At 36.7% G+C, this 16,727-nt stretch overlaps 2 protein-coding genes across 3 annotated transcripts in view; both read right to left on the reverse strand.

Annotated features, from left to right (window-relative positions):
- Positions 1-11,716, reverse strand: part of LOC306886116 (kinesin-like protein KIF26B) — a 103,212-nt gene extending 91,496 nt beyond the window's left edge. Inside the window, exons 1-2 of one of the 2 annotated variants that reach the window (XM_079442998.1) lie at positions 11,291-11,716; positions 10,666-11,055 (exon numbers count right to left, since the gene is read on the reverse strand). In XM_079442998.1, coding sequence (XP_079299124.1) covers positions 10,666-11,055; positions 11,291-11,347 — 447 coding nt within the window. In that variant the 5' untranslated portion in view covers positions 11,348-11,716. The remainder of the gene's footprint in view (positions 1-10,665; positions 11,056-11,290) is intronic. The other variant, XM_079442999.1, reaches the window with a different exon arrangement.
- A 1,770-nt stretch (positions 11,717-13,486) lies between these two features.
- Positions 13,487-16,468, reverse strand: LOC306885942 (dynein regulatory complex protein 8-like). Its single transcript, XM_079442768.1, has 7 exons — positions 16,435-16,468; positions 16,067-16,151; positions 15,879-15,951; positions 15,722-15,801; positions 14,860-14,902; positions 13,961-14,027; positions 13,487-13,798 (listed from the first exon to the last, which is right to left on the reverse strand). Exons 1-7 carry the CDS (start codon positions 16,454-16,456, stop codon positions 13,680-13,682), a joined length of 489 nt encoding a protein of 162 aa, XP_079298894.1. The 5' UTR covers positions 16,457-16,468; the 3' UTR covers positions 13,487-13,679.
- Positions 16,469-16,727: the final 259 nt, after the last annotated feature.

Consider the following 16,727-nt stretch of genomic DNA (forward strand, 5'->3'; position numbering starts at 1 on the left):
AGCAACCAGGAGACAGCTATCCTTTACTGATGGAAAGAAAACGCCAATCTTAATTGATATGCCCTGTTGCTATGATGATGTGCTTTTTTTTCTAATGGGATTTTTGCATCAATTTGCAATCAACATCATAGTATGGATACTGAATATAGCATATTACACATTGGGGACATTATCCACCTTGCCTTATCGCCTTATTCAACAACAAAATTAAAAGAAGTAATTTCTGAATAATAAAGCAAGCATGGAATGGTATTTATGAATTCTGTAATATTATATATACGATAATGTATATTAACTTCCATAATAGTATGAAACAGAATACTCAGTGGAAAACCTAACAAGATTTGATTGGATCTTTGATTTCTTGCTGTCTTTAAATATGGATAGTGGAAAATCACTGACAGTTATTTGCCTCTCTCAGCAGTGATTGTATTTACATGCACATTTGCTAAATGAACACAACACATAACACACTCAATCACAATTATGTTGTCATCAAGGGCTTACGCTATTTCTATGCCCGTAGGCGTTATTTTCTTCATATTCAGTTTAAAATTACAAACTGGCATGCAGAGCACTCACACATGAGCCGTTTCCTTAAAAACAAAACACACACACAATGATACACACAAATATGTGACCCTTCTCCTCAGCCTACGGCTGTCAGCGCTGACTTGGGAAGTCAGAGGATATGCTACCTTAAAATAACACAGCGATACTGTAGATAAACACAACAGAGGTTGGTATTTCAGGAGTAAAGGACAGAAGCTGCCATTGGGTCATTCTTTGATCGCTCAGCTATGAAACAAAAATAAACTAGAAAACAATTTCAGTTAACCTTTATAATGCTAAATCACCTTGTCTTTCATTTAATCGGCATTCCAATTCTTATTTAAACAGGTAGTTCACCCCAAAACAGATTTACATCATTCTATGATTATTTATCTTTTGTTCATAAATTCATCAGAAACATGGAAAAATAGACAGACAGACAGACAGACAGACAGAGAGAGAGAGAGAGAGAGAGAGAGGGACAGATGGACAGATGGATAGACAGACAGACCGACAGACAGACAGACCGACAGACCGACCGACCGACCGACCGACCGACCGACCGACCGACCGACAGACAGACAGACAGACAGACAGACAGACAGACAGATAGATAGATAGATAGATAGATAGATAGACAGACAGACAGACAGACAGACAGACAGACAGACAGACAGATAGAACGACAGACAGACAGACAGACAGACAGACAGACAGACAGACAGATAGAACGACAGACAGACAGATAGATAGATAGATAGATAGATAGATAGATAGATAGACAGACAGACAGACAGACAGACAGACAGACAGACAGACAGACAGACAGACAGACAGATAGGACGACAGACAGACAGACAGACAGACAGACAGACAGACAGATAGACAGACAGACAGACAGACAGGCAGACAGATAGACAGACAGACAGATAGACAGACAGACAGACAGACAGACAGAGCTAAAATTTGGACTGAGAATTGAATTTCTGGCCATTTAACGAAGGAAACTGAAATTACTGGACACTTCTAACAAACTGAACTGAATTTACCCAAGCTGGCACACAGAATACCATTATTAACTGCAGATTTGGACTTTCAGAGTTCAAAATTGGGGCTACGGAGGTTCAGTAAAGTATGGCACAATATAGCAGGCCTATAAAACGCAATAGAAAACTGTCATTGAGTAATAGTGCAGCCTAGTAGTGCAGTGACTAAATGATGTTTTCGTGTATTGGGAGAGTATGTGCAGTAAATCAAGAATCTAGGTTCGAATCGAGCCAGACCTCCCATGAGCCATTTTTCTGCTTTCATTCACTCTTTCCTCATCCCCATTTCCCTCTCTCTCCCTCTCTCTCCCTCTCTGACATTGATAAATTGCTCTGTGCTGTGCAGGTAATCCATCTTCTGAGACCCCAGACCCAAATCTCCAGGTCTGAGAGTGTTCTCTGCCTCTGTTCTCGCTCTCGTTTCCCTCACATTCCCCTCAGCTCAAGGTTACTGTGCTCTGTAGTGCTGCTCAGAAACCATGCGACTAATTACTTCAACCTGAGAGGAGAAAAGATAGGACGGGGAAACACCGAGAGCGAGAAAAAAGCTAGATATACAGAGAGAAAGAGTATGGCGGGTCTTAAAAGCAGTCTGCCACCATAATGTAACTTAATGGAAATTACCAACGAATAATTGGAATTAAAAACTGGAGTTTAGTGGCTTTGAGTCCAAATCTATTAGCTGAGGTCATCTATATTCTAATAGTGTAATCCTAAACATTGACAAAGCTCATTTTTGCTGCCTTCTGTTTTATTAAAACCACCAATGAAGACTCACCTCATACTCGTTTACATCCAGTTCATCAAGTCTATATGTACATCTATCCAATAAAATTAAAAATAATTTCTTCCTGATATCCCTAATTAGCATTAGCAAGTAGAAAACAATGCTTCTCAGCTGTGATATAACTATTGGACATTTTGAAAATATGTTTCAACTGGAAATGTCAACACAAGAAAGTCATTTTGTCTTAAAACAATACAGTAGCATTAATTATCTATCAGTGTTCAAAACAACAGTCACAAAATTTGAGTTTTATGTTCTTCCATTATGTATATATTTTAGAAAAACATATCTTTGCACCATTCAGTTTAATACTCAATTTACTTTGTTTAATGCTTAACTTTAATGCTTAATTTAATACTTATTCCCTCGCTTTCACAGACAAGGCTTAAACCTAGTCCCAGACTAAAGTGTAAATCTGAGCTGTTTTAATTTAAAGAAACTTTGCACAGACTGATCTTAAAATATACCAGTGCCTGGCCATCGGGAGCACCGGGACAATTCCCGGTGGCCTGGCAGCCAATTTGGCCCGCTGCCCTACATTTTTTGTTGCTGTTGTTTTTGTTGCCTGCCGAATGTACAAAAGTGATTATTTCCGAATTCGCCATTCAATAATATTAATTTTAAAAAATGAATTAAAATAATAAATCATGAATAGGTTAGTCTTGTCTGGCATCGCACATCCGCCAGAAGGATGCGAGACTGAATGAAGTGGAGGCGACCAGGTGGAGCAGAGAGGCAAAACTGTCCTGTTCAGGACTTCAAGTGCTGATACTTTTTATTTACATCTGTAAATAGACTATTGTAGTTTTGTTGTATTGTAGTTTTGTATTTGTTTACTTAGTTAAACATTAGACTGCTAGCAAATGGTAATTACTGCAAAATTACCAAAAGGACATAATTACTATTGTAAAGAGTAGGAATTTAGCAGACAAATATTCACATTGTTTTATAACAGGTTTAGAGGGAGCTAAGGCAGACAACAACACAATGAAAATTAATTACTGTAGTTAAACCAACGGTAACCACAAATTAACAATGGTTTTATATTTATAGTATTTGTAGTAAAACTCTGGTTATACAATTGGTAATCAGTCTGCCAAAAAAAAAACATTTACTTTTACCATAGGCCTAATAATACCATGGTTAATTTTCCTTATAGGACAAAAAATGACCCATGATAATCAAAAACATGTTCAGTGTTAAGATTTTTTCTATAAAGATATATTCAGTATGCAGCTATTATTGTACCAATTTTGACATATAGGTAAGATAAAACAATAACAAATGGTCCTAATGTAATACTTGTTTTTTTCTAAAATAAAAGTATACTATGTGCAAACAAATTATGATTATGTGGCTGTTTTGCAACAAGGTGGAGATGTGTTGATGAAAAAAATTAGTGAAAAAAATTAAACATACACATAAGGGACAGGGAGATGTCAGGGAAAACGAAGAGACTAGCACAGCCTCAGCCTAGGGATTTAAACTTTTTTATGTGATGAAGATGATGGTCATACAAAAAATATTGTTGTCCGTGGTTTCAAATTTTGTTGTGGGTTTATGGGATGGCCTGGATAAGTGTGAGATTTCCCAGCCTGAAATTTTGTCTCAGTCTGCCCCTGACCAGTAATGTTTTGTCTAAGGCATGTTAATAAAAATATTAATTGAACAATGGCCTAATCCTGGCTTTGTCTAAGCCCTGTCTGTGAAACCGGGCCATTCTGTTTAATACTTAATTTATAAATATATTTATTTTCATTTTTATATATTGATATAATATTGCATAAGAATTTATTAAGAAGAATACATTTTTCTTGAGCAGCTTAAGACTGTACACTGAAGTCTGGAGTAAATTATGGCTGCTGAAAATTCAGCTTTGCCATAACATAAATAAATGACATTTTAAAATATATTAAAATGGAAAATCCTTGTGTTCATTATTTTAAATTGTAATATTTAACAATATTACTGTTTTTTACTTTTTTGATCAAATAAATGCAGCCTTGGTAAGCCTATAAGAGACTTCTTTCAAAAACATTACAAATCTTATTTATTCCAAACTTTTGATCCCCGGTGTGTGTGTGTATATCTGCACATATTGCTCAAAGCGGATTTGGAACAGATACAACCATGGTGTAAACATAGCCAGTGAGACACATATCTATATAAAATCATATAAAATTATAATGTTACAGCAGAATTTAAAGGTTTTTACCAAGGAAAGGTGCAAAGGCACTCAATTTTCAGTGTATATGTGTGTGTGATGAACCTGACTGTGTGTGTTGGCAGGTACTGGTCCACTGGTGCATACGATAGAGATGGATTGGGCAAGGTGACATTGTCCTGACATCACACAAAGCACTGCGCTACATCATAATTTGGACACATGCTACAGCTCATCCGGAGGTTAATTCAGTTCTTTATTCATAATAACGAGTCACTCTGTGCCTCTCCTGCATGTATGGCCTCCAACAAAGTGTAATATCACATGTCAAAAACCATTAAGGGCAAATAAAAACAGTGTGAATATAATTCATAATAAAATTAAAACTATATCTAAAATATATATCTGAAAATGTAGTATTAGTCATTAGTAATTTATTGGAAAGGTTGTTTTTATCTGTTTTCTATGAGACAAAACCCCTAATCCAACTGGTCACCATTAGATCAGCTGGAATGTCAGAAACAAAAGAAAGCTCCAGTAAAAATGTATCTCTTCTGATCTAACACCATCTTTGGTTGTCTCTTCCTGTCCTCCTGAGCTTTACGATGTCCTCGTCATTCACAGCACAATTAACCCAGCTTTTCTCTCGGGCTGTGCTACATGGGTCTCACTCATCCTCTTAACCTTGTTGATTTTGCAGAGGAATGCACTTAAACCTCTCGTAAAACATGGCATTTTAGAATGAATGACTCCATCTGTTTTCTTTTCCCCATCTCTCTCTGTCAAAAGGTGTGCGTTTCCCTTGAACTCAACCAAACGATGGAGCCCCTCCGTCTAACCCCTCTCTCTATGTAAATTCATTCAGCTGATTACATGCCATGTCAAAAAACAAACAAACTAATAAGTACCTGTTAAAAGCTGGACGCATAACGATCTAGTGTACATTCTTTATGGGGGTTTTAGTCTTTTTCAGTAAAAAAAAAGGCTAAAGCATAGGCTAGAGGCCAATTAATAATTCAAAGAAAGGCTTCTCTGTTTATTACCAATGGAGAAGACCATGTCTTTTTTTAGACCAATGGACAAGGGAAAAATAATACAAAACAAGATATACATTTTTTGAATGGAAAAAACAGCAGGTTTTTAAGGCAAATTATTTTGTAAACCAAATTAATACAGGAAGAGACAGAAGTTAAATAGAAACGTGCAAAATAGATGGATAAATAGATCAACATAAAATAGACCAATCACAATTCATTGTGCAAATACAGTTAGTGTAATGTTGAGCCGATGGAAGATTTTCTAAACTGAATCTTAAATAAAAAAATGATTACATAAAAAAAATACTATTTATTTAATATGATTATATTATAATAAATGTATAATATTTATGATTATTAAAGACTTCATTTATTAAAGTTTGAATGGTGTCTATTAAGTGGATTGAGCTAACATTCCCAGTTTTTCTCATTTTTCTCAGTTTGCTGTATTTTATATTATTTTCCAATCTAGTGTTTATCTAGTGTTTTTATCAAGAGTGTTTTTTGGAGCCCAGGATGGAGGATTGCTTCAAATCTTCAAAGCAGTGATCCCAGGCAACATCAACTGCCTCCATGGGGGAAATAGCCCTGTTGTTGTGTGGTGGGGCAATTAAAAAAAAAAAAAAGAGTTGGTCAGTAGGGGAGCAGAGGCCTGTTCTCAGGTTAAAAGCAGAACGAATGGCCCTCTCCACATGTGTGTAAAACCAGTGACCGCATGAGAGATCACAGCGGTGTATGACAACAAGGGTAAAGTGGAGTTCATGCTGCCTAGCACTGCTAATGAGAGATACTTTACATATGGTTTACCACTACTGTTTACAAATGAGGTTGAGCACATGTGTTCATAAACCCTGTATAGGTGCAACAAAAATTACAGTGTTAAAGTATTCTATATATGCATAGAATAATTCTGTAATAATAGGTATTTGATTTTTGTACAGGTGTTTTACCTGTATTTTGAATTTTGCACTTTATTTTGTTGTGTTTTACAGTTAACAAATGTCTGTAAAAATTAACGTTTTGTTTTTAATTTTACATTCTGATGATTTAATTAATTATTAGCTACTGGCAAACAAACACACTGCAGTGACCTCCAGGAGTTCACAAACCCTGACTTTTATGTCCTAGAAATTGTTTTGTGTTCAAGTTTAATCTGTGATAGGAACTTTAATTTTCATACTGACTGAGTTTCCGTCATCCTGTATAAATCAGCTGAGCACAAAGGACATGCCATGGCATTTAGTCAAAAATGTCATAGTAAATAACCACATCCAGAAAGCTTCAAAAAAAATAAAGTGGCAATTCAATGTTTAAAAGGCCACTATCCAAAAACAAAAAAAAGCAAAATGCATTCAGTTGGACACAATGAACGAACAGCATGCAATTTTTCTTCAAGTTAATACTTGCATTGCAAAATTCTTCAAAGGTATTTAGTGTGTTTTCCTAGGTAAGAGTTGAGAAAACTGTGCATACTCGCAATACTTTCCTTGTGAGCACAAAATCCATACTCAGAACTGCAGCTATAGGCTGAAACCTACACATTCAACACATCAAACCATCCAGTCTCCAGAGATGCATTTCACAAGTCTGTCGAAATCTTTCATTCTATTTCCACACAATGGCAAAGCCATAAGTGACTAATGTGAAGCAGCACTGCTGATCACAGCCTAATAATCACGGCTCTACCGAACCAGGCGGTATTCTTCTTCAAGGCAGTTCTGCTTTGATCATGGAGACCTTCGATCCGGCTCGGTCCAGCTAATCCCTGTGAGATCGATTGCCCATGTTCAAGGGGGAGAACCTGGTGTTTTCTCTGACTTGGTTCTGGGGTGGATTACAGGCCTTCATGCTTTGGAGGAAATGCTGGCAGTGATTACGGGGGTACACAAGCAACCTGACTGGACTCTTGAAATACAGTTTTCAGTTCCACTAAAAAACAAACCACCCACTCCGCAAAACCTACAGTGGGTTTAAACATCTGCTGCATTTGGCACTGTGAGAGTTGTGTTTATGGGTCATGGATGCTTTTCTGCATCATAATGATGTAATTATTACCTGAGAAAGTGTTGTATTACACATACATACACAAATCTCGAAAATATTCCCCAACATCTTCAGGTTGACATTCAGCAGCAGGCGTACCAATAGAGATCACGTTAATATATCAGTTTTGTCTCATAAACTGCAATAAGTTTAAGTAGAGAGAAACTTTAATTTTAAATTGGACCATGTTGTTGTGAATCCAAACAGTTTCAACCTATAAACAGCTTTGACTTACATTGACTGTCAACAATCCTCTATTGTTATAAGAAGCTATCAGGTCACAGTCTTTAAAGCCGCAATATATTATTCACAGTCATTTCCAACAAGACGTAATCTGTGCTCCCCAAACGAGCACACCAAATCCTACAGAGACATTCATGTTCAGTTCTCCCATCGCTGAGCTGTATTCATCTCTGCCCTAGTGACACCATTACACCCTGGCATCGAGACAAAGCCTGCCGCTAAACAGGAGGGAGTGCCATTAACAGTAGAATGCCGACTGAATTGAGCCGACGTCAGCAACCCCTTTCCGTTTATTCCTATCAGTCCGTAGTGAAAAAGCGACCTCTTTATATGATAATGCCTTGCTCACCTGAGAGGCATAAAATGAGCATTAAACGTGAAATATGTATGAAGCTCACACCCATAACGTGTTGCTGCCGTGGCAACAGTGCTCTGTTGGAAACAGGAGCTGTGTGTGCATGGGATTGAAATGAACATGCTACTGTTCAGCGGGTGTAATCTAAAGACGAACCCCAGGGGACGTTCACAACGCGGCAAGTCCCACAGCACAAGTTCGGTGAGCGATAGGCTACTACTGTTCCAGTATTCTGCATTCCATTTACAGTTGGATGTGGGATATTCCTATTTCAAATGGCAATAGAAGAATCATTTTGGGCACCAAAAGAACCTTTCAGTGAACAGTTCTTAAAAGAACCATTTTTTAAGGGAAAGAATGTTTTAAAAAAAATGAAGGATCTTTTTCCATAATAAAGAGCCTTTATTTTTAAGATTGAAGGTTCTTAATTGTGGAAAAAGCCACAAGAAGATTAAAATCTTCTTTTTACATAATAAAGAATTTTCACACTTAAAAATAAAGGTTCTTGATTGGCATCTATGGCTGAAGGTTCTTTGGGGAACCCAAAATGGTTCTTCAATGGTATCACTGTGTTTTTTGTGCAATGGAAAACTTCCATGACTGTTAAAGGTTCTTCATGGAACCATATAGATGCCAATAAAAAACCTTTACGTTTAAGAGTGATGCTAACATTTATTCTGCATGTATAAGATCATCAACAGAGCATCATTTAGCATGTTTTAAACACTTGACTCTGCAAATATTTGCTAAACAAACAATGTAGGAACTTTGAGTTTCATTTGAGTTGTATAAGTCAGTGTTCATCACTTCCCTCTACTCTATTGCACTTTTTTTAGAAGGATTTTTAGAAAATTTTACTTCCAGAGTGCAATGGAACACAGCATACTGCAAGATCTCCAGATGGATCATATATCAGAATGAGGCTTTACCCTTCAGTTCACAACACTGCTCACTAATCACCATGTGGGTGAAGATCCTGCAGAGAAAAGCCCAAACACTCAGTAACGTCTCCTTTAAAATTGCCTCCGGCTTAAAGAGCGCTCTCATGGCCACCCTGCTCTTCAGTGATCCCCTCTCCTTCCCATCAGCCCCTCCTCCTCCAGCTCATTTTAATGGGCACCTCCAGGTCACTTGCAGCTGGCAGAACTGGCCATAAAATCTGGAGACCAACAGCAGGTCTGAAACACGAGCCACGGCCACACCAGATCAATAGTGTTCTTTAAAAACAGCAAAATGCAACTTTTTGTAATAATAATTATATTAATACACACACAGAGGTTTATGATATCAACTTAGACACAGCCCATGATAAGGAGATCTAAATGCAGATGTGATGTTTTGGACTACTGAGGGCCAATTTTTTTTTTTTTTTTTGAAAGGATAAACGGTGTAATTATTGAAATGAAGAACATAATAGATGCCATATGTTTGTGTTCCTTTAATTTAAAGCATTGCAACTGTGATCACGTTACAGTTCATAACATTTTAACACAAGCAGAGGAGCTATATAGTATAGCAATGCATAGAAATGATAGCATGGTATGAAATGCTGTACTGATACTGAAGGGATCCATATCACATTGTTTGTGAAAGCACAGCGCCCCCTGTTCTGAAAATGAAATGAGCCCACGACGAAACTTGATATTTAGCTACACACACATGCATCCAATTACGCACTGCATATTTACATATATACTTTGTGTTTATGATTTGAGCTCTTGTGGAATCCACACCAAGTTCTGGTGCAGTGGCCTACTACCAGGTGCTCCAAGCCAAAACCGAAAAACTAATCATAAGGGATCATTAATCATAAATGCGCTTCTCTGAGCGCTCATGCTCGCCACCAAAGCCACATCATGGTATGACGTGTTTCTTTACACAATGTGTTTCACTTTACATTCTTCTTAAACCAAAGGAAGCTGTTAGTCAGCAATTAATTTCGCCCCCTTTGGCCAGTTAGAACATGATCTCAGACTCCTGGAAGCGTACTGGGATAATAGCGATAGTGGATCTGCAACACGCTGCAGTCGCTTGGGTCCAGCACTCCGCCCCTCACGTGCAGCACTTCTGTGTGTTGTCAAACAGTTTAATGCAAAATTGCTATTTTTTCTTCCTCTTTACCTATTTTAGTCTTTATTTTGTAAGGTGCGATATGTTTTACTATAGCGGGAAGTGAGAGCAACTATGATAGAAGGGAATTAATCGATAAATTGCAGTGCACGAAAAAAATCTAATTTAATTCTTGTTTGAAACGTTGTGCATTTCTTGGTTAGCTACTCCAAGATTTCTTGTCCAAAATTACGCACTGCAACACTGGAGCTCATATATCACACTTCAGCATGGCTATCCGATGTCATTTGTATCTGCGTGACGCATTACCATGTAAAAAAAAAATTATTTCAGAATATGCTTATGCGACTTAGTATCTATCAGCCTACCTTGCTAGAGTAGGGTCCGGGAATGAGTAGTTTTAATGCCTGCCTCTTCAGCTCCACCAGCCGAGCGTTGCAGTTCTCGCACCAGATGCCCCGATCAGAACCAGGTGAGCTCCCGCTACCTGAGGCAGGAGAACCAGTGCCGAACCCTGGAGATCCGCCTAAGGAACCGGGCGAACCGGTGCTGATTCCAGGAGATATCGTAACAGGTGAGCCGGAGAAAGAGCCCGGGGATGATATTCCTGATCCGGGGGAAGGGGTTCCAGAGGACCCAGGCATGGAGCCCGCACCTTCAGGGACCGGGCGACTGGCGCTACGGGACTCCTCATAAGCTTTTCGGTACCAGGTTTCAGGAGAGAATGATGCTGACTTCGTAGGGGATGAATCGGTCATCTGCAAGAAATGATAGTTGAGGATGAAAAGCAGTGATTGAAACATTAATGTCTGGGTTACAGATATGGTAAATGTGAAAAAAGTGTGCAAAGTGGTTTATTAATTTGCATACTGAGTTTCATATTGAAATAGATTGTCGCTTTTCCTCATTTAAAGATAATTTATTTCCCTGAATATGCGCATACCTTTACTTAAAATAGCTATAGCTAATAAATATCAATTTAATAAATCTTACCCCATATTTTCTACTCCTGGTCCCAGATCTGTCTTTATTCCCTGTTAGAGAGGTCATGATAAAGCCTGATACAAAGGGACTGTTGAAATAACTGTGCTCCCTGTTACATCCACAACCAGAAGATCCAAAAATCAATCTCTGGTCAGTTCAGTAGCCCTTCTGAAGTCCAGTCTCAGCGACTAGTACCATGCAGAAATCTATCCATCTTCCACAGTGGAATATGAATAACAGATGGTCCAATCTGAAATGTCCAGCAGTGGATTATCCCGTTCTTTCTTATGCTCTGTGATGTGCTGAATCCATGTGCATTGCTTTAGATTTCACAGCATCCCAGCACAGGCGCATTTTCCCATGCATATGGACTTGTGTGAAGCGCAGGCTGACAGTAGATCAGGCTGTTGGAGGACTGATCTCTGCGCTGCTCTCACTCCAGAGGAGCGCACACATCTGTCTCTGGGTAGACTGGCCACGCCTCCTCCGCGCCTCTCAGCGAATAGCACGTCCGAGATCTACTGACTGACATGTGGGAGTGTACCACATGCTAAACTAAACTACAACGACCGACTTGAGCGCAAGTTTTCATTATTAATAGTCGATTTCGATATTAATAACTTTAGGAAATTCTATCAGTGTTGTTCTGTAAGAAGTCTCACGCAACAATGATGGTATTGAACTAAATATCAACTATATATTTATGTACGTATATATTTTTATTTATATGTGCAAATATATAATAAATAATAACGACAACATTAATCTAACTTATGTGGTTACTGAAAAAAAGTTGTTTTAAAACGCATATAAACTATATAAATGTAAAAATGCACTTTTTTTATTACAACCAGCACACCCTATAATTCGCACCCTGCAATGATTCGAGAGTTTTATAGTTAAAACGCAAATGAAATAAATACACTGTTTTGGAGCATAATAATAGTAATATTAAAAACTAAAATAACAATAAAAAAACTATTTAAAATGGTATAATTTTTTTTAATAAAAATATATTATAAAGTGTGCCAGGTTAAATGCTCAAATGTCAAATGCTCAAAAATCTTCAATTGCTTACAAACATGTCAAACATGCCATTTGAAACAAGTAGCCTATACTAATTATGAAACCAACAACAAACATTAGAAAGTCATTTTGCAATAGAGGCCATGGCAATATTTCTTAATTGACCAAATGTTGTTTTGAATTGGAATGAAAATAAATAGCCAGTATTGTATTGTTAGTTCAGCAGGAATTTGAAGGGACATTTTATAAGCATGGGTAAGCAGCGCCACCTACTGCTCACACATCTAAAATAATCCGTTTTTAATCAAATGAAACAGCCATGCTTTATCAGTCATATTTAAGACAAGATATTCAGTCCTATATAACCTTAGCATAAACAAACAGGAAACTGTCATAAACCTACAAACTAAGTATTGCCCTGAATAGTTGTTAATATATCCTTTTTGGACCACTGAATCTTCATCTTTACTTTATGATACATTAAAAAAAGCTTACAAAACAGGAAAGATGGTTCTTGCAGCCTTTTCCAGTTTTTACAATATTGTACACAATACTTCATGCACTTTGGGTTTCTCAGATTACAGTTAAAATAAAGTATATTTAGTTTTTACACTATTCTCTAAGAGTTATGCATATCGTTGTTGTGTAAGGTATGTAGATAAAGTAAACTCAGAAAACAAATTTTCAACTATAATGTAAAATCAGTGTTTTTCCGATCAGTTCATTTTTTAAAAGCATGTAATTTCATGAAATGTTAGATCATAATTTGCCATGCCACCAGTATGCAACTTTTATGATTGCATTCTGTAAAGGCCTTCATAAGTAATGTGCTTCTCTGGTCAGTTCACAGGGGGCAGTTCTGTTCCCGGTCTCTCCCGCACACAGACACACTCATGGGGCACAGGTTAATTAGGAAAAAATGAGCTGCACAAATATGCCACCCCTTCACAAAACCTGCAGTATCAGAGTCTGCTAATGAAACTGACAGAAGAAAGACATCACACACTGACTTTATAATGAGGCCCTCAGTCACACACATAGCCTTAGAAAACCTGCCTCGTTAATAGCGAGAATGATTAATCGGTGTATGATACACCCTCTCAGTCTTGCACACATTCTCCACTTTAAAGGCTATTTGAATAATTTTGAATAGGGTAAAATATCATACTGTGTAATTTTGCCAAACTATTTATTAAGCAAAGAGGATTAGGGCATTATGAACACCATTAATGATATCTACCATGGGTAAAGAGTCAAAATAAATTGTACGGTACATCATTTATTATGGTAACTGAGATGATTTTGTTTATGACACCTTGATCCTAACACTATAAAAATACTTATTTGTTCGATCTAATCATGCCGTCAGCCATCATCGAGTGTCATCAAAAGTCATCATGCTCACAAAGTCCTTGTAGAGAATGACATTTTTATCAGGATCAACAGCTGCAGACAGCATTTCATCCATCTCTTCCTGTGTAAAGGGCTCTCCTTCAAAAGAAATTCAGAATTACTGAACTTGACGTCTTTGTGGATTCCTTGTATTGTATTGTTGTCTGACAAATGAGCATTGCACACTGATTTCAAAATATTAGAAGCCTAAACTAAAATATAAACCACTATTTCCAATAGTTACACATGAACATACTGTACCTTCTTGTGTTAAATATTTGGTCAGTTCCTCTGGTTCCAAGTGACCTTTTTTCTGTTGATCTAACACCTTTAAAAAGAGATAACGGCACCCTTACATTAATTCATTCCATTGGTCTAAGGCAGGGGTTGGCAAGTAAGTTTGGCATCGGCCCAAAAAGGAATTTCACCACTAGTTGGCGGCTAGAACATCCTGCGACAGTCATTAACAAAAAGCCACATTTGTGTGGCGGTGTCCGATCAGAGTATGTGAGCAACTTTTCTCAACTTATTTTTGTAGGAGATTCTCAACTTTTGGTTGTATGAACTTAAAACAACAAGCTGAGAAAACTCAAAAATCTGCCGAAGCTGGTTGCCTTAAAATTTTAAGTTGGCTCAACTTTTTTTTTTTACAGTGTATCTCAGAATTATAACTTTTTAACTCGCAAGTGCAAGTTTAAATCACGCAATTCTGAGAAAAAAAAAAGTCAGCTGTCAGCTGAAAATATTCAGAAGGAACAAATAAATTCCTTGAGAAATATAACTTCCCGCTCATGTCCATTGCCGTCATCATAGCAGTCACATTATTTCTGATTTGAGTGATCCTTTTCTATCTAGCTAGCTAAATATGTTTAATGTGAATTCTTGCTAAATATGCAGTTATATTACGAGTCGTTGGCATGAATTGTTCTCATGATGGAGCGGTGATGGAGCGCTCTTGGAGCGAGTGAAAACCACGACGCTTAGACTTTTAAAAAAATATTATTGCTGGTGGGCCTGTTGCCGACCACTGGTCTAAGGTCTTCATCTTTATATCCAATTTAAAGTTTTTGAAGTTTTCTTTTCTCTGTAGTATATTCAAGGTAAATTCAAACAACAAAACAAGAATAGCAAAAATATTTAGTTGTCAGAGCATTAGGCACCTCAAAGGCCTGAAGGAGCAGGTCTTCTGTAATAGGACGGAACCTGCAATAAAAAAGAAAGCAGAGCTAAAATTGTCACCAATGAACTTTTCAATCAAAAATTTATAATGTGGTTCATCTAGGTTTCACAGCTTAAAACACTTTATTTAAGGATTTTTAGCATATTGTTTGGGCATATCTGATCTTGTCCTGTGCATATTTTCGGATGTACAATTGGAAATGTCTTAATAGTTGTAAATTGTTTGTTAAATGTGCACACTGACAAGGTGCTCAATGACCAGTATTATTTTTTTATATAATTTTAAAGTATTTCTAATATTTTCAATTAACGTTTATTTTTTTAAATTTAGTTTTAGTATTTTTAATGTCCATTTGCACATTTTTAATAATTTTAAAAATATATTTTTTAACTTCATTGTATTTTTTAGTAATTTTAGTACTTCAACTTATTTATTTTATTTAGTTGTCAAGGCAAGTTTTTCATTCAAGTATTTTTTTTTAAGTTCTCTTTTTAGCTAATGTTTACTTCATGTTAGCTTCAGCTCTATTTCTATTACCAAAATGATTTTTAGCAGTTTTCGTTTCAATGAACAATAACGACTCAATCAGTTGTTACAGTTAAAAAACAAAACAAATGCAGAAGTATATATCAGAATTCTCTGTGATCACATGATTGTAATTTATGAAATAATTTATATTTTAAATAGCAAAATTGCCATATTAGACATAACACCATTTAGGCACAGAAAACCAAAAATAATCATTTCCATTAAAACCAATCTGTTTTGGCAGGGATGTCTGATTATTTGCAATTTTGCAGAAAGCTCAAATTGATCCTAATCACTCTCAGCGACAGTCTTACTTGCGCTCCAGCAGGATCTTAGTCATGGCTGGAAGAAACTTCTCATAGCGTACAAACCCAGTGGGCTCTTCTTCTTCTAGCTGTAGAAACAGTCACATATCATAACTACTTATCTACTCAGCCTGCAAATGAACCGACTGTAAAACAAACCACTAACCTCAGCAATAATATCATGCAAATCAGCTTCTGATGGGAAACAGCCAAGTGAACGGATAATGGTGCCTATTTCCCTTTTACAATGAAAAATATCAGTGTTATGCAGGCATAAACAGCTGTCAGAGAGCAAATCTGAAGATAAGCATGAAATAAATCAAGGATAGTGAAATTTGAAAACTGAAATTTTACCTGACATCAACAGTCTTGTTGGATTCGTGGTCAAACACGTCAAAGGCATTACTTATCCTCTTCTGAGTTTCTGTTATAATAGTTTCTGACAAAAGGAAATTATGCATTTCAGAAAATTTGACAAAACAATGATCTCAGTTACTTCTTTATCCTGTGTATTTACCGTAATTTACTTCATTTGCTTTTATTTTCCAAGCAACCGGGCAGTCTGTTACTTTGCTACTTTGTTACAAAGCTATATATTCGATACTTTACACAAACCGTGTAGGATATAACAGTTGTAATAATGACAACTGAGCTACAAACAACACGTAAGAATAGAAATGCTACTATGCTTGAAAGAATTAAGTTTTAAGTTGCATCTTTACCTGCGTTGTGTTTGTCCGCCATGTCCAAAACACTGGTTGCTAGGCAACGTGAACACGGAGTGGTCTGGTGACGTCATTACTCACGTTTCTCTCATTTTATTACAAAAACGCATTAGGCCTATATATCTAACTTTTAAGAAAAACAAATTGTGTTTTATGGCAATATTTAATATTATACTAAACACTTTTTTTTAAAGTATTATCTCTACTTTATTTATTTACTGCATTTTCTGTGCATATGAAAAGTGACTGTAATTGTTTTGTAAATGTTTTGAAAACCAAAAATTTCTCTA

Source organism: Barbus barbus (genome assembly GCF_936440315.1).
Source record: "Barbus barbus genome assembly, chromosome: 20".
Taxonomy (NCBI): Eukaryota; Metazoa; Chordata; class Actinopteri; order Cypriniformes; family Cyprinidae; genus Barbus; species Barbus barbus.